This window comes from Triplophysa dalaica, chromosome 17, assembly GCF_015846415.1.
Source record: "Triplophysa dalaica isolate WHDGS20190420 chromosome 17, ASM1584641v1, whole genome shotgun sequence".
Classification (NCBI taxonomy): domain Eukaryota; kingdom Metazoa; phylum Chordata; class Actinopteri; order Cypriniformes; family Nemacheilidae; genus Triplophysa; species Triplophysa dalaica.
In genome coordinates, this window is record NC_079558.1 from 22,686,754 (window position 1) to 22,705,079 (window position 18,326).

Genomic DNA, 18,326 nt, shown 5'->3' on the forward strand with positions numbered 1-18,326 from the left:
GCCTCAACTGTTGCAGTCGCTTCCCTTGTTCGAATGTCTCATATAGTCTCTAAATCATGTACTGCATCCTTTTTTTCTACGTTTTCGTTTTCAGTAAGTACAAGGCCTACGTTAAATAGCTTCGTCTTCGTTGAGGTATTTCTGATGCCTGTCCATCTCATTTCAAGTTGAAATTTGACATATAGGCTATTTGTCATTCTTCTATATTACATAAAATACCTTGTATTCTATATTTTCGATATGTTTACCCTTTTCTTCTATTTAAAAATATATAGAAAAATATAATCTGATTTTTATGCTACATACTTTATTTATCTTTACTAGAATTAAACAGAATACGTATATATTATTCTTATTTGTACACATTACAAATAGTGTGAGATGGTGGTCTAGTGGGTTAAACCACTGAACTGGTAAATCAAAGGTTGCTGGTTTGATCCCAGCATCCACCACCAGTGTGTCCTTGAGCAAGACACTTTACTCCATGTTGCTCCAGGGGGATTGTCCCTGTAATAAGTGCACTGTAAGTTGATTTGGATAAAAGCGTCTGCCAAATGACTAAATGTAAATGTAATAATAACTCTATTCCTTATGAATGTAGATTGTATTCTGGGATCAGGAAACAGGGGTAGAATTAACAGAATTTTATTTGCAAAAACTAAAAGCTCCTTTAGGCTATTTGTAAATCGCTCTGGATGAATGTAAATATAAGTTTTGTTCTTTACTGGAGCTGTACACATGATCATGAACAGCTAGCAGATTATATTTTATACTGGGAATGTTTTGTTAGAAACGCGTTGTTCAAGAGCATTGCAAACAAATCTAGAGCTGTAGCGTGATGTGAAGGTTTCTCTGGAGTCTTTGTGCTGCATGTTTATTTCAATTGTCGCTTCAGAGTAGAGAGTTAAGAGGGTAATCTCACTCACGAGGTCAATGACACCTTAAAAAACATAAATAGAAATCAGCTGTGACCACCAGTGATGCTCTTCTTGAGGATAGTGTTAAAACTGATTTTAAAAAGCTTGATTAAAGACTTTATTAAACGCATGTGACCCCCAAACTGAAAGAAACACCAAAGCCAGCCGTTTGGTTGTTCAGCTGGACAACAGGATGTTATGTTTAAAATTAGGAAAAGTTTCATCTGAACAAGTGAAGAAACTTCCAACAAGCACACAAAGAACAGAATTAATGCCAGAGATTAGACCTTTGGACATTTACCAGAGAGCGCAGGGTCACCGGGTCTGAGACGGGCAACTCTGATCCTATTAAACCTGAATCTGCTGATCTGAGAGCAGTTCCTGCTGCCGAGGAATTACTGAAGATTACAAACCCACACAACAACAGGGCCTTTATTAAAAGAATTAGGAGACAATAAGCATTTTTTCTCTTCGTCAAATATTTATCCATTTTTTATAGTCAAGGGTTAGAGTCTGATTGTTCTTATGAAAGAAAACGACCCTCAAGCACTGTAGAGAACAGTCACCTTCAGACCTCACGTGGACTCCAACAACTCCAATGGTTTTTCTAATTCTCATGAGCGAATAAACCCTCCAGTGAGCTCATATTGAAAACATCTTGTTGTACTTAAACAACACTGTGCTATGTCATTCTAACCCATCAGCCCCAGCGTGTATTCTGAGGATTAACAGTCAAATGGTCTTTTGTTTACCACTGCCAAGATTTGATCTCAGTAGATTAGATTCATACACAAACCCTTAAAGATGTATTAGTCAACAGATATAGGATGATAATAACATAACAGAAATAGTGAGTGAATCGGAATGTCTTGAAAGTCTTGCCTTTATTTGTACAATTTCTCTCATCGGTCACATTACCCTTCAAATGTAAACGTCACAGTCGTCAATAAAACGGGACATATGGAGTCACAAAAGGCACTGTAGTTACAGTAACAGTGTGTAAACGTTTGATCTGAATACATCATGTGGTTTAATGTGTCAAAATAAACTGCTGAAACCTTTTTATTTCTTCTTGTCTGCAGATTTCTGCCCTGTGAGAAACTGCCAAATTCCTCCTCTGTAGAACTCATTACCGTATGAGTACAGCACGGCGTGAAAGATCGGAGCCGTTTTTGCCAGGACCGGAAGCACCTAGAAAACATACAATAAGATGAGTTGACAGTTACACGACCTGCTGATGGAAAAACACGACGGAACTGAGTTCATACAGTCAGGGGACTGCAGATGGTGATGGGTTAGACAGATTCAAAGCAACAGGGTTTGATTGATGATTGGTTGCGGTCTCACCATTCTGAGCTTTGGCGAAATGAGAGTCACATTCTCAAAGCAGGCGTACATGCACATCAGGACATAAGGACCCCAGCACAACAGAAGCACCTTCAGAGGTACACCTGTATTAAACTAGAGGAAACACAACCATTCCATTAACAGTCAGGAAGACATCGACACAAGCGCACACAAAATGCTGTTGTGTCAGAATGCAGCACTGGACAACAATTTCTAACTTCTGAAACTTTGAATGCAGGAAACATATAAAGTGGGTCGGTACCTTAAAGTGATGAATCTTTTTGAAATGTGCATAGATGGCACTGTAGGAAGATTGCAGAATGAGAACAGGAAAAGCTAAATAGAGCACAGTGATGGTCAGCATGTAGGTGATGAAACTCCTGCAGATGAGGAAAGAACAAATACAACTGAGAGACATTGGTCTGGATCCCTCGACCTAAAGTCACAAGGAATGAGATGTTGGGCTATATGGTAAATGTCACATGACCAACCTTGAATTAAGTATTAGGCTGTCTATGTGACTTACCAGATACAATCATAGTACAAGATTTCAGCACTTTTACTGTGACGTGAGTACCTGTCTCCTTTAGTGTAGTCCAGTGTACAGCATGTTCTCATTGGCTCAAAGTCAAACACTCCCCAGCCAATCATAGGCAGCGGTAGAGCAGCCCAGAACACGGCCAGGATCCAGATGATGGTGCTGATGGTCACGGATGTGCTCCAGAACATCTTCTGCTCTGGAAAAACAACCCGAGTAACTCATGAAACTGAAGAGATGATCAGGTCAAATCTCTAGAAAGACGAGTTACACAACTGAATGTGACACTTGTGTAAATGGGTGTGATGTTACGAGACGTGTGTGTGTGTGCTGTGCATGGGTCATTGATGTAAGATGGATTGGATCTTAGACTGTGGACTCACTCGTACAGTACTGGTGGTATCTGTCCCAGGCAACAGCACCGAGAAAACTGATAGCAGCTAGAATTGAGATCATCCCCTGAAAGCCGTGCATCTGACATCCCTCCGATCCAAACGGCCAGTATCTTCACAAAGTTCATAGAAATTGAAAAAAGATATATTGATGTTTATAAAATATTTTTTTTTTATGGCTCGATGGGTGAAACAGAGGGTTATAAGTGATATTTCATCATCAACTTTACAGAAGAGCCAAAAATACCATAGTTAGATCTGACTTTGTGTATTGATTTCAATCGTTTATTGTAAAGAGTGTACTTTTTACATTTGTTCAGAAGAAAACATTTTTTGGTTTTGTTATAACATATTTATTTAAAAAAAATGTTTTCTTCTGAACAAATGTAAAAAGTACACTCTTACATCCATCAAGATTGAAATGATGATGTCATTTGTGTCATTTTCGCAGTAGGAAGAGCTCATCGAAGGCCTTCGTGTGATCCCCATGTCCCCCCAAATATCACTTACGCCCCTCTGATTCTCCCTCCTGGACATGATCTATAATTATAAGGTTACATGTTGAAATGATGGTTTACCTCAGATAACTGGCGTAAGCGGCCACCAGACCATTAATGTTGAGACTCATATCAGCCAAAGCCAGATTGAAGATGAAGAAGTTACTGGGTGTTCTCATCTCTCGGACCCTCAGGAACGCCACGACTGAAATCAAGTTCAAGAAGAAGCCAAGAAGACCTGAAAGAAAAACGGTAAGAATCACTTACACATACAAAACACTGTTACAAGGACCCTTAAGGCACAAGCATGCTAAAGTAACGTTATATATCTGACAAACTCTAATAAAGGAAAAGTTTCACAAAACGAAATTCATTGATAAGAGATCACTGACCTCCGACCAGCAGCGCGGAGCCGAAAGCGAACATATCAAACTCACTGAATCCCTCCGGTAACGAGTACGAAGACATTTCTAAACGATATATTTATCACTCTGTGTGCATGTGAGACTGCAGCACTGAAACTTCAACTTATATGATGATGTTGTTGAAGATTATACACCTCTGAAATCCCCGCAGGAATGTTGTAATACCATTAAGTTTCTCATTCGCATCAATAATGCGTCCAAACTGCGCAGTTTAATCCTTCACCAAATCATCTTGGAAACAAATTGAATACAGGGAGTGAAACTCAAGAGGTGACGTCACAGAGTTCAAGTTCAAAAGGTGGATAGTGTGTGTGTGTTTGTGTGTGTTTGTGTGTGTGCGAGCACGTTCGTGTTGCAAGGAAAGAAAAACATTGAGAGTATCGGCCAGCGGTCAAACGGTTTAAAGTGATATATAAACGATGGATGCTTATTTGAAAATATAAAAATACATAAAGGTTCGCGCGTTCATGTTAGAATTCATACTTGTATTCAATGTGTCTCATGTACAGCTGCTTTGTAACAATGAAAATTGTAAAAAGCGCTATATAAATAAAGTTGGGTTGAGTTGAGTTGTTACAAGGAAAGTGAGAGAGCGCGTGCGTGCATGTTGTGTGTGTGTGAGTAAGATGTTTGTAAACCTGCTGTCATTCTCGAAAGTTGCTAAATAAAAAGGTTCATTTGGAAAGTAACTCTTGGCATTGCATCCTAACGCTGTAGGGAAATAATGTATGTACATACCTCAATGATTATCTCAACAACTTCATCATACCCTTATTCTCAGAATAACTGGGAGTTAGGGAATGGCAAGTAAAGATTTGATATAAATGGGAGCAAAGCAATAAAATTCACCAGTCCATATTATATGGATTTCAATGTAATGAAATACTGAGCCTTAAGCTTACCATAACAGCATTTGTACACATTTTGTGAAAAACATTTTTTAAATGGAAAGTACAAAGCGAAGCCAAGCTAAGTCTGATTCACATTGCCTTTCGCGTGAGGTTGACCCGACACATTTGTTAAAAAGTAAATCAAACCCATTCACGTATAAGATTCTATTCATTCTAACCCTCTTGCCCAATCCCGGGTCTAAAATTAACTCTCCAATGAAGAAAGAAGAGTCTATTCTGTGTTTATACAAAAGATAAGCAGACCGCCTATGAGCGTCCAGGAAGGAATAATCGTGTAAATGAAAATACACCAAGTCCTCCCTCTAATCTGCTCCTTTAATCCTTTTTATCTGGGGATTGAGAGCAGAGGCTGACAGAGACAGTGTTTGTGAGAGATGTGCTGCAGATAACAGCATTAGTTCAGTTAGTGCAGCACACTACAGTAGAATAGAAGATGTCCACCTGTGTGTTTTTCATCTCTGGATTGCTGTTGTGTTGCCTGCCGTTGCTCTGTAGCACCTGTCCTCCTCAATGTAGCTGCTTCTACCACAAACTGAGTGACGGTTCCAAATCAAGGTAAGATTCACATCTGTTATTGTTTCACACAGACAAACGGCCGACTTTCACTTGTTTTAGTTTGTTGGATTATCTAGTGTGAGCATTTGATTCTTCCCTGATGTTTATGGGCACCGAATCAGTAATTATACAGGCAAAGAAATAAAAGGAAAGATTTTCCTAACATCATGTAATGGATATTGTGAGAAGCATAAGAATGATGGTAATTTTTGAATGTTGATTTTCCTCATACTCTTACTTGATATGTTCAAACATCAAAGTGATGTAATGATCTGTTCTTTTAGGAGCGTCCTGTGCAATGACCCAGAGCTCACTGACGTCCCCAAGAACTTTCCCTCGGACACCTCCAAACTGCGCATCGAGAAAACCGCCATCAGCCAGGTCACCGCTGACACCTTTCACTACCTCAACAGCCTGGAGTACCTCTGGATATCCTTCAACTCTCTCTCCTCCCTCAGCGAGGGGAGCTTTCATGGACTTTATGCTTTGGATGAGTTACGCATGGATGGCAATCTTCTCATTTCCTTTCCATGGGAATGTCTGATGGACACGCCCAACCTTCGGCTTCTGGATTTGCACAACAACAAGATAAACAGCATCCCAGTGGAGGCGACGTTTTACATAAAGAACTTAACGTATCTGGATCTGTCCAGCAACAATCTGGCCACCGTCCCGGCAGAAGTTCTTTCTTCGTGGTTCTCTGTAAAACCCCCTCAAGACGCAGAGAATTCCAAAATGATTTTAGGTGAGAGTTTGTTTTTACTTTTAACAAATCATAATGTAAAACGATTCAAAGAATCCCTGCTTCGACGCAGTTTCGGAATGATCTGTTCTTTGCCCAGGTCTCCATGACAACCCCTGGCGGTGTGACTGTCGTCTTTTTGATTTGGTTCAGTTCCAGAAGTCTTCGGTGGCGTTCATCGATACGCGTTTGCGCTGCGCCGAGCCAGAGGGCCTGTCTGGAGTTCTATTCTCTGACGCGGAGCTCCGCAAGTGTCAATCTCCCCGTGTCCACACGGCCGTCGCCAGGGTCCGGAGCTCTATTGGCAACAATGTCCTGTTGCGCTGTGGGACCATCGGAGTGCCCATCCCGGAGCTGTCCTGGTCCCGAGCCGACGGCAAACCCATGAATGCCAGCGGTAAGTTTGGTAAGAAATTCCTTTCAGCTCATCTCTTGCTTGCCTAGTGAGAGTCCCTGTGGCTCAGTGGTAGAGATCTGCGTAAGCACCTCAAAAGGTTGTGGGTTCAAATCCCAGGAAACACAAATGCTATAAGATGGTTAGCTTGAAAGCACCATGTAAATGTTGTCAATGTAGAGCAAACATACTGTATGTGTTTGGACAGATGTGTTACAGTGTTTGGTTGTCTTACAGTTCAACAGGAAATCTCTAAAGAGGGCATCATGTGGTCCATTCTCAGTGTTCCTGCTGTTTCATACCGAGATTCTGGAAAATATGTCTGCAAAGCAACCAACTTGGTTGGGAGCGCAGATGCCATCATCTCGCTCGTAATTTCGGACACGTGGCAGATTGATGAAGTTGCCAAGAAACCCCACAGCAAGAAGAGCAGCGGCCGTGCGGCGTATCAAGAGAAGCTCATCGCCAGATATGTGCCGCCAGCCCCGACGCCAGCGGCCGTGCCTATCATCCAACCCTTGAATGGACCGAAAGCCACAGCTGCCATCAAGATCGAGAGCTACAGCATCTCTGAAGATTCTTCAGATGCACCCCCCGCCGCCGTCCCTTTGCCCGACAACAGCTCGGCTGAGGTGGAGAAAGATGTGCTGAGCAACCTGGAAGCTAATGCGTCCTCTCTTCAGCAGGGTCCCGAGCGCAGAGTGGTCCGCTCGGTGAAAGTGATTGGCGACACGGACCACGCCGTGTCGCTGAACTGGCGAGCGCCTTCCGCCACCAACACCACATCGTTCAGCGTCCTCTATGCCGTGTTTGGCGAGCGAGACATGCGCCGTATTAATGTCGGGCCAGGAAAGAATCGCGTCACCATCCAAGGGCTGGTGCCTAAAACCAAGTACATAGCTTGTGTGTGCGTGAAAGGTCTCATTCCCAAGAAGGAGCAATGTGTGATTTTTTCCACGGATGAAGCCGCTAGTGCCAGCGGTACTCAGAAGCTCATAAATGTGGTGGTGATCACGGTGGCTTGCGTCATCGCAGTTCCCTTGACGCTCATCGTGTGCTGCGGGGCGCTGAAGAGGAGGCTACAGAAGCTGCTGGGCAGAAAGTCCAAAGACATTCAAGATTCATATGTGACGTTCGAAACTCTTTCTCCGGGCACCAAAGCTAAAGGACTGGAGGGAGAGTACCTGACCAGACTCAACCCGGACGAATCCAACCGCTTGCTGTCTGCTCGGTCCAGCGTGGATTCGGAGGCCACGGCCAGGACTGAGGGTCAACCCAACGAATACTTCTGCTGACAGCATTTTGTGTCTGTAGCGCACTCTTGGCATGGGCTAAAGGAGACTTTTAGTTTGCGTTTGGATACATAAATACATATCGCCTTCCTTTCTCTGCTCTGACAGGGTACAAACCGTTTGAGTTCAAGCTCAAGGACAAAATGTCTTTCCGTCCTCATTCATTAATACTTTGACAATATTTTATATTTTGGGGCATCTGTCTACTCTATGTGAAACCCATCTCTCTCTAAAGGCCCAACGGAAGCGGTGTCAACACCAGGAGAATATGGACTTCTAGATCGTCTGCATTACTAGACAGATTTGTGATGTTTGTGGTTTTTAATTCTTCCTTTCATTTGATGTATAGAGGTTTCCCCACATTAACACTGAAACAGTATTTATAATCTATCATCTTATTGAGTACAGTAAAGGCGTGTGTAATATATTGCTGTTATGGCCAGTAAAATGGTGTTTTTTTCATATGGTCTTTTGTTCCTGAACGCTTCATCTGCCTTTGTTGAGTTATGGATATGGAAATGCACTTTGATTCCAGTCCTAGTTTTTCTGAAAAACAAAGTGTTTGGGTTTCTACCACTCTCTCATCTGGTGATGTTAACAAACATTTTGTTTCGATGTTGATGATGGCTGTTTTGTCTCTTATACTGTACAAGTAAAGCAATGGTATTTTGTGTTTCATATGAACACAATTTATTGCATTGCATTCTATGAACCAAGCGCTATATTATTTTTGTAACAGTTTGTTGTAAATGTTTTTTAAATGACCGTTATATATATTTCATAATTTCCAAAGGTGAATATGGCATTTATTATTAGACTATGTTTGTCTTGTTTGTGTATTAAGAAGCAACTGAAAGACTAAAGTCCGGTCTGGAACAGCAGTTAATTCCACTGCTGTTTTTTTATTTCACACCAACTGGTTGCAGGTGAGAGACACTTCTACTAAACATGGTAAAGTCATGCTTTACTACCACATTACTGCTAATATCATCATCCATCTTGTCAAATATGTTTCATTTGTTTTTGTCTCGCTCTTTTGAATACAAGCATCTAAAAGATAAAAATGTGTGTGTAAAAAACACTATTAAAATGTTTTCTTAAATTTCATTTAGTGCATACACTTGACATTACATGACAAAAACTGGTCAAAACAATTGAGCAGGTGGATGATCATGAATTGCTCTTCATGAATAATGGACACACAAATGAAATTGAAACAGTGAAAAATAACCTTTACATAATCAAAGGTCGACAGTAATAACTCCAAACATCAGGCTAAAGGCATACAGTCAGCAAATACACTTATCAAAAGCAAGATCGTTCATTAAAGAAATAGAAATATTAATATAAGCAAACAGTAACATGATGCATTTTGCCGTCAGATACCAAAAAACAAATGTTTGTTATTTATTGTTCCAGAACCTTCATGTCTCTTTAGACGGTCATTTTTTTATTTGATGTTTTAAGACAACAAGTACAAGTTTAATGAATATTAAGAGTTTAGATCGATGAGACTGAATGGAAATAAATGCCATTTTCTTTTGTCGGTTACACCTAAAGATGGCATTACGCTGCTAAAAATAAGACAAAGACTAAGCAGCTTTAACTTTAACATGTGAATCGATGTAAGAGGAGATTTACAAGTGTCAATAACAATAAATAACAAACATTATTTAATCAAACATTTTCTTACTTTTATAAGCTGACAATCTGCTAGTTACTTCTTCACAGGACTTAATTCCAGTTTTTAAGATACAAGACAGAGATCTTAAATGACTTGACAACATGTTTCAAATCAGCTGAAGCCTGAAACACAACTGTTTATGACATTAAAAGTTCAATCCATCTGCACACACAGGTCTTGTGAGATGTTTCTCAGCAGTAATAACTTTGATTGGCCTCGATGATTTTCTGCTCAATTTTCTTCTTGAGCTCAGACACCAGAGACGAGCTCACATCTTCTGAAACGTGGTCTGTGAGTTTATCCGTGCTAAGTCTACAGCTGCGACTGGACTTCCCGGATGACACGACACCAGACACCGTTGGCAAGGTCCACTGCCGCTCGCTGGGGTCTGAGGGCGGTGGAGGTAAGACCGGAGCTCTGGGGGTGGGGGGCTGGGGTCTGTTGTTGTTCCCTTTGCTCTCTGTGAGTCCAAGCAGTGGTTTGAAGGTCCACTGATGATGTTCTCTGGCTCTTCTACGTATGATGCGACGTGCTGGCGTGATCCTGTTAGACTTTGTGTTGCGTAAATACATAACAGTAGAGATGATAATCGTCACCAATACCATAATGCTAATGGCAGCAGCGGCTACACCAACAACTTTCATCGGATTGTCTCGACTCTGCATTAAAAAGGCAGCCACGGGTCCCTTGAGCCCATTCTAAAACACACACACACACACACACACACACACACACACACACACACACACACACACACAGTTAGTTATGTATAAACAATGAATAACCATTCAATATACTTTATGTCATAAGTGCTGGTAGTTCTGTAAAACATTTACATTAATGAAATGGTTATGGATAAAAATCGTATCTTTTATATTCATGTACACTATGGGCAATACAGGGTGCTGAAAGAATTCATCCGTGTGTAATACGAGGGTATTTCATGAGTTTTAACATAAATGTGTAGAGCTTGATTTATCATGCAATGTACGATGAGATTTGTCTTACCGATTCTGTGATGCCAATGTTCACTACAGCAGTGGTACTGAAGGATGGGGAGCCTTGATCTCGTGCCTGGACCACCACAGACCACCTGCAGTCTTTCTGCTTTGTGATGTTCTGCACAATCTCAATAGATTTGATGAATTGCTTTAGCTTGATCTCGCCGGTGGATGTGTTGATGTCGAAGATGTTGTCTGGATCGCCTTTCAAAATGGAGTATTCAATGAGATTATTGGGTTCCTCTGCGTCCTCATCTATGGCCTAAACATAAACCAAATATTTTCCTTCATTCATGAGTTTCAGGACACTGAATGCAGAGTAGACTGATACACGTCCATGGAATACCAGTACAGTTGAATGCACATAAACAGAGTAAATAGGGTATATGTAACTGTGGTCTAGTACCTCTATTTTCACTGGTTCTCCAATAGTCATGGTCTTCTCCAGAAAGTTGTCATTGAACTCTGGGGGATGGTCATTTAAGTCCAGCACGGTCACAAACACCTCAGCAAGGCTGTACTTGCCCTCAATATCTTCCGCTTTTATGTAGAAATTATATTTTGACTTGACTTCAGCATCTAAACATGCCCAGGGCTGCGTGTAAATAACACCAGAGGTGTGATCAATGAGAAACCTGTAACACATAATCAGACTTTCATTGAGAACGCATGTAGAATCAGGATTATTCCATCATTTATTGCATTTGAAATAAATAGAATATGGTGTCTATGTCAATATCAGCCCATAATGGCAATAAACAAGATCATCTTTCCCTGATCATTGTTACTGTACATTTAGCAACATCCCAGACGATCGGCTGATATTGTAGTAACCCTGTTTTATTATCATTTTAACCACAACATCATCAAAATAAATAAAACTGTGTGTTTAAAGCATTTGTAATAACTTGTAACCCAGTCTGGATTTTATTGGGTTGCTTTATTCTTGTCAATGTGACTCTCTGTAGGTGAAAATTAACAGTCAGTTAAAAGCTGCGATCTTTCACAAGATTATAATTTGCCTCCTGCACTGGGGAAGAATCACGGCATAAATTTACAGGTTTTGCATTGACGGTATGTTTCCTACCTCCAGCTGTCAGATGAGGGGATAATTGGGCTCTGACTCACTGACGGGGTGTGGACGAGCTATTTTTACCTCTCCAATCCAATTAGAAGATTAGCTAGCATCGTTACTGGAGTTTGTCTGCTAGTAGTGCTCACAGTTGTCTGCTAGTAGTGCTCACAGTCCTCTTCATCTTCTCCATGCCATGTCAGTCAGATACCATCCAATTATACTTGGATAATACATCTGTTTGAGTTAAACCTGTTCCTCTTCTTTTCATTGGCTTTGTCATTTATGATTTACTTAGAGAGAATATGTTGGCACTTTATTATTGCATAAGGGCCAAATGAATGTACCCAAAATCATAATCATCAATATTGGCTTTACTCACAGATCAGCACCAGAACCATAGATGGAATATTTCACTTTCCCCCAAAGCCCAGAGTCGGGGTCGATGGCCTGAAAGAGATCACACATTACTGTGAGCTGCTGTGAGACACAAGCACAATCATTCGTCTGTGTTTCTTCTTACGGTCACTGCGACAACAAGGGAACCTCCGTGAGAATTTTCAGGGATTCTGGCGATGTAAAATTCAGAAGAAAACTTTGGAACATTGTCGTTTGTGTCCATAAGGTTGATGACAATATCTGCTGTCGCACTGAATCTCTCTGGAGTGTCGATCTCAACAGCCAACAGCTGAGAAATATAAGATGATATAAAAGACACATCTGGGAATGAAATGTTCAGCTTTGACACAAAGCATCTTTATATGAGTTACCTTGAATGTGAGCAGGTGATATTTCTCATAGTCGATGGCTGTGGAATTTTCCACTATGATGGTGACTTGAGCTTCATTTAGAACCGTCTGAGGAACCACACGGAAAACCCGTGCAGGTCCCACCAGCAGCAGTCGGAATTTAGCGTTCGCTCCCTGACGACCATAAACAAAGATTGGTTTATTAAAACAACCTATCATTAACCTCAAGTATTAGTCAAAAGCTCCATTTCTGATTGTGAGATTTCTTTGACGCTGAAGTCTAGGGATCGTCTTCTGTCTGCTCATGTGGAGCACAGTATAAGTGTCCTGCTATGATGAAACTTCCATGACCTTACATCCATTCACTGACCTGATCCGAGTCGTTCACTGTGATCTTCAGACCTCGCAGGATTTCTCCTTCAGGTGGATGCTCATTCATGGTCAAGTCAAACGTGCTCTGCGGACCGGACTCGCCGTAGAAGGTCGGTGGGTGGTTGTTGAGGTCCATCACACGAACAGTGACCGTGGTAACAGTGTAGTCCAGTGTCTGGTTGTCAGGACCGACTTCGGAAGCCTTCACAAGTAACAAAACGTTTATTATGCAGGTGTGGCGTGACTTCCACATTTATAACTCTTTACTGTTGAGAGATAAATCTCCCAACCTTGACATTTATTTCATAAAGCTCATTCCTCAGCTGTCCAGGTACTGAGGTCAAGCTAATGCAGCCGCTGGTGCTATTGATACTGAAGAGTCCATCGCCGCCTGACGCAGACAGAAAGACCCAGACATCAGTTATGTATTCAACTCAATTTAACCAGATAACATGAATCAGGAGTCTGGCTGTCAAAGCTGCTACCGTTGAGGATTGTATACTGAATGGGATTGATGTTGTTCTGATCGCCGTCTTTCGCAAATACAGTGAATATTTCTGATCCCTGTCGAGAAACAGACAAAACAACAGCATGCTCATAAAGTGCACATTTATAGCTATTATTTTGATAATATTTGTTGCAATATCCAATTCTCTTTTTTTTTAAGAATTCAAACATGACAACATCCTGGAACTTACTGGAACAGAGACTTCATAGACAAATCCAAAATATGGTGTACCAACAAATACTGGAGGAGAATCTTGAGCATCAAGAACATTGATGGTTATAATCGCTGATGAGGTCATAACGAGGTATTTCCCAAGATAATTACCACCACCATCCTGGAAAACAATGTACAGCTTCTATGTGCTAAAAATCATGGAACTTTTGAAGTGAGATATCAGCGTTTGTGTCTGGAAAATTATCAGCCAACAACATGACGTCTGTAACTGAAACTATTGTAATGGTGATTTAATATGTCCTAATATACAGCCATTATATTGAATCCACACAAGAGAATTTCTCAAATGAGCTGCTTTTGTGTTTCACTGAAGAGACAGAGTTCAGTGCTTAGTCATTTAGTCTATTGATACACACTTCATAAACTATCACAGAAAAAAGAGAGGTTTGTATTCCGTCGAATCGGGTTCTCACCTTTGCAAGCACAGTAACAAAATGAATTTTGGAGAGCTCATAGTCCAACGATTCACCGGCTTTAATGCGTAGAACTCCACTGTGAGCATCTATGGTGAATTTAGTGTTAAGTGCAGACTGCAGAGAAACCACAAAACAAGACTCATTACAATACAAACAAAAAACTACAAACTCATCTGTATTATAAACCCTATAAACTGCAGTGAATCACAATGTTTAAGACTCTTTCTTGACACTCATAACCATCCTCAGCTTATGAAGAATGGTATTTTGAGAAAAGGGTCAATACATCTGCAATCAAAATATTTAATTCATTTTCAAATATTATAAGTCAATGAACTGCATGATGGGAAGCAGGAGGGACATTGTTTTATTTGACCTGTAAGTAGAAGGTGACACTTCCTCCGGACCCCCGGTCTCTGTCCACCGCTTGAACTCTGTAGATGCTTCTGCCCGCCTCTGTGTCCTTTAACACAAACACACAGGGTGTCAAAACATTCATCATCAGAGCTCCAGATCCTGCTCAAGATGACTCAGGGAATCATGCTTACCTCAGAGACGTCAACTATAAACGGTAGATCTAAAAACTCTGGCTTTTCATCATTAGCATCTGTGACAAACACACTAACTCTTTCCACAACCTGGAGAAATCAGACATACAGCATATTTGACCAAACAAATTACAGATACATGTGTTAAGATCGATACATAGTATATTAAAGAATAAACACAGCAAAATCACAAACACCTTCAAATATACAACAGAAACAAATAATAACGCTTCTGTCCTCCCTGTGACACTAGCCCTGTGTCCTGCCCCAAACTCTCACTGTTGGTCAGAAGTCGGATGAATGTTTTGGATGTTATAGTCCACAGGAAGTATTTCCACATTAAAAAAGACCAAAACATTTTTGTTCTGTCATGAAATTCTGTAAGTAGGGATTTTGTGCTCCTACAGAAGGGTGGAAATAAATTGAAGTCTTGTTGAGTTGTGTGAAGTTTGTCACCTTGTTTCTGCCATCTGTGATGCTCACAAATATCACAATCTCATCTTGATCCTAAACGATCCAAAAAATATGAATTATTGACACAGATGAGCAGGAATCTTTCCTGACATGAGATGTTAAGCTGAAATCCATTACTATTTAACAGAGATGTTGATAGATGGAAAAGTTACAAAGTACTTTATTTCAAAATAAGAAAATAAACACAAACCTCTCTGTCAAGACTTTCAACGAGAGTCACACGACCTAATTTGGGCTCAACACTGAAATACTCTCTGTAGCCCTTATCAAAGGTCATGCCATAGGTCACAGGTTCCCCTTCTGGATCAGAGCCATTAAGTGTGTACAGATAAGTTCCTGTGGAAGAAACAGAACGACATCAACTGATCTTGTGTGTGTGGACAGTCGTCTCATTCCTTAAACATAGCACAAGTGTGATCACAATGAACCCCACTTGTCATTCACTTGATCCCCTAATCCAAAAGCACGATTAACACAAAACTGCTTTTCAAATATAGTCACCACAACATTACAATAATATCTATCAGAAGCCATATGTGATCTGTGAAAATGTTGAAACGATACATGTGCTTTTAAAAACACTATTACATGCTTCAGGAAGACTTTAATTCATGAGTGAAGAGTATTTTAATACTAACCAACAGATGTGTCTTCTGCGACGCTGAATAACGCCATATTTCCACTGAAGCTGTTAGCACCGTTATCATAAAAATATGGTGCAAAATCAGATTTCCCTGAAATGCAGAAATCTTAAGCTCATCTTCAAACAACATCAGCAATTTTCCAGTTCATTGGGATTTTTGTGGTTCATTATTACAGTTTAAAATGGTATTCAATAACATGGAACAGTTTGGATGAATGCAATAAATATTCAGTACATTTAGAAAGTGTCAGAAAGGACATGGTAATGGTTTGATATGATAGCTCAAATAGAATGTGTGAAATGACAAAGAGCTGAATTACACACAGAACACACTTTACCGAGGATTACTGAGACAACGACAGATCTGATTAAACAAAAGACTAACTCTAACCAGTTAAAAACTCAGTAACTCACCCATAGAAATAAAGAGAGAGAATAGAGAAAGTAAAATCCGCTCTTTCCCCATCCTGAAGCAAAATAAGCGTCAGACTGGACGAGCATGCAGCTGCTCTTCTTCTCAAGACGTCTTTGAACGAGTCTAAGCTGAAGACAGAAGCAGCGTCAATAATCCTGTGACTCAACCCACTGCGGCTGAGAAACAACAGCTGAACCTCTGACCCACAAACACACAATCACCAACAGTTATACGTGCATTCAATGACCCCAGGCAGATTTTTTAATACACAAACAACTAACATCCAAGACCAGAAGAATATAACTGAGGGTTGTGTTGTCATTTCAAAGATGTGTGGAATCTCTATTATTCCCACAATTGAACTCAAACTTCTATATCTGCTTCAGCGTCTGTCATTTGTCTATTTTAAGGGGTGAATATGACGTGCATTGGGTGTCTGGGTTTGGGACGCCTCATGTTTTCTTTACATGCAGAGGAGTCACGAGAATCATATACTGTACATGACATGACATCACCATCTATCCTGTAAAAAAGCTACAGAAATTTAGTTGAATGATGAATGACTATATGAGGCTGGATCTGCTCATCATCATCATCTGTGTAAGGGTACAAATGTCTGGGTTTCATCATTGATAAAACATTATGTTTTGGTTCACATATTAAGTATCTGAGTAAAACATGAAAAGAGAAGTAAGGGATTTATTTCATAAATAAGTCATGTTTTCCGTTTAAGGTGAGAAAAAAACTAGTGTCTGCTACATTTCTAATGATTCTTGACTATGGGGATGTGGTTTATCAGCATGCCTCCTCTATATCTTCTTTCTTCTCTGGATGATTTGTATCACTGTGCTCTGAGATTTATAACTGATTGTACATTTTTAACTCATCATTGTGAACAGTTTGAATGAGTTTCATGGCCTTCCCTGAGAATTCGGAGAAAAATGAATTGGCACTTATTGATATATGAGGTAGTTGAGGGTCGTTTGACAAATGACCCTTATTGTTTCGTGCAGAGAACTTTGCCTTGAAATCATTTGTTACGTTCTTAATTGCATTATAATCTCTGTGTGCTCTTTGTCAGAACTGAGCTCTTTTAAATATGCTGCCGCCTCAGAATGGAATCTTCTTCAAAAGGAGATGACAGTACAAAACTTGGTCTCTTATAATCATTTCAAGTCTATATTATGGCGTGTAATTGTTCTTAATGGGTTATATGTTGGTCCTGTAATGTAATGTATGTCATAACTATGTTGTTTATTTGCATATGCAAACTCGGCAAACTATCCTGGCCAGGACACTCCTGGTAAGGGTATTCCTGGTTAAATAAAGGTATTATTATTATTATATATATCTTTTAAATGTGGTCTAATCCGGTCCTGGTGGTCTGGTGTCTCACATAGTTTTGTTCCAACCCTACTCCCACACACCTCTCTAAATTATCCTGAACACTTTGATCAGGCTCTGCAGTGGTTCTCAAACTGGCGGCAGTAGCCCCCTGTGGGGCCCCGAGATGTATCCAGGAGGACAACAGCTTTTGTTGACTTTTATGAAATATATAGAAATCTATCATAAAATGTGTTGAGGTAAACATTTGATGAAGAAGACCACAAACCCAAATAATTAATATTTGAGCATTGGGTAATTTTGCATGGTTTTGGTTTTATTACAATTCTATTTAAGAAAAAGTATTTATTGTATTGTGGGGGGGCTGGTCTAAAAAATATGTTGTAAAAGGTGAAAATCATTTGACATTCCTCTTCTGATTCATCACCAGTTATTCAAGGGCTATTCCTTCATGACTTCTGTGAAAATCACAAGAGGGCTCAAGTGTTCTCACACAGTGTGTTTTCGGGGGTCTTTATGGTGGCAGATGATTACTATATTAAATTGTGTTTTGAAGTAAAACTTACCTGAGGCGGTGCAGATGTGTTTTCAGGATTAATCACAGATGGAGGACACGAGGATTATTCGCTAATCTCACTGTCATCTGCTGCTGGTGAGGCTACAAAATACAGCAGAAAACATCTATAACAGCACCAACACAACATCGTTACAGAAGCCTATATGGTCTTCAAACTTTCATGACTCATAAAACACTTATTACTGAGGAGTCTACAGCAGTGTCTTTCAATCCACATTTATCATACACATCTGTTGTAGATCAGCAGTTCATTAGATGAGTGCTCTATGAAATTGACGG

The 18,326-nt window shown here is 40.3% G+C and overlaps 3 protein-coding genes across 5 annotated transcripts; 1 reads left to right on the plus strand and 2 right to left on the minus strand.

The window, feature by feature from the left end:
- Nucleotides 1-1,782: 1,782 nt before the first annotated feature.
- rgrb (retinal G protein coupled receptor b) lies at nucleotides 1,783-4,500 on the minus strand. The gene is made up of 7 exons (XM_056770763.1): nucleotides 4,084-4,500; nucleotides 3,773-3,929; nucleotides 3,186-3,307; nucleotides 2,842-3,001; nucleotides 2,527-2,644; nucleotides 2,265-2,378; nucleotides 1,783-2,108 (listed from the first exon to the last, which is right to left on the minus strand). The coding sequence occupies exons 1-7, from the start codon at nucleotides 4,157-4,159 to the stop codon at nucleotides 1,980-1,982; spliced, it is 876 nt and encodes a 291-aa protein (XP_056626741.1). The 5' UTR covers nucleotides 4,160-4,500; the 3' UTR covers nucleotides 1,783-1,979.
- Nucleotides 3,833-8,572, plus strand: lrit1b (leucine-rich repeat, immunoglobulin-like and transmembrane domains 1b). 3 transcript variants are annotated; one of them, XM_056770760.1, is made up of 4 exons: nucleotides 3,833-3,943; nucleotides 5,867-6,327; nucleotides 6,425-6,730; nucleotides 6,956-8,572. In XM_056770760.1, exons 2-4 carry the CDS (start codon nucleotides 6,084-6,086, stop codon nucleotides 8,011-8,013), a joined length of 1,608 nt encoding a protein of 535 aa, XP_056626738.1. In that variant the 5' UTR covers nucleotides 3,833-3,943; nucleotides 5,867-6,083; the 3' UTR covers nucleotides 8,014-8,572. The 3 variants fall into 3 exon arrangements, with proteins under 3 accessions (XP_056626738.1, XP_056626736.1, XP_056626737.1); XM_056770758.1 differs by lacking the exon at nucleotides 3,833-3,943 and adding an exon at nucleotides 4,963-5,582; XM_056770759.1 differs by lacking the exon at nucleotides 3,833-3,943 and adding an exon at nucleotides 4,963-5,582 and having other exon boundaries at nucleotides 6,425-6,721.
- Nucleotides 8,573-8,897: 325 nt separating this feature from the next.
- LOC130438679 (cadherin-related family member 1) lies at nucleotides 8,898-18,319 on the minus strand. The gene is made up of 19 exons (XM_056770757.1): nucleotides 18,231-18,319; nucleotides 18,037-18,128; nucleotides 16,126-16,254; nucleotides 15,707-15,802; nucleotides 15,259-15,404; nucleotides 15,051-15,101; nucleotides 14,595-14,684; nucleotides 14,423-14,509; nucleotides 14,044-14,160; nucleotides 13,587-13,730; nucleotides 13,374-13,452; nucleotides 13,179-13,279; nucleotides 12,887-13,090; nucleotides 12,538-12,690; nucleotides 12,291-12,455; nucleotides 12,150-12,217; nucleotides 11,102-11,330; nucleotides 10,703-10,957; nucleotides 8,898-10,392 (listed from the first exon to the last, which is right to left on the minus strand). Exons 3-19 carry the CDS (start codon nucleotides 16,175-16,177, stop codon nucleotides 9,886-9,888), a joined length of 2,544 nt encoding a protein of 847 aa, XP_056626735.1. The 5' UTR covers nucleotides 16,178-16,254; nucleotides 18,037-18,128; nucleotides 18,231-18,319; the 3' UTR covers nucleotides 8,898-9,885.
- Nucleotides 18,320-18,326: the final 7 nt, after the last annotated feature.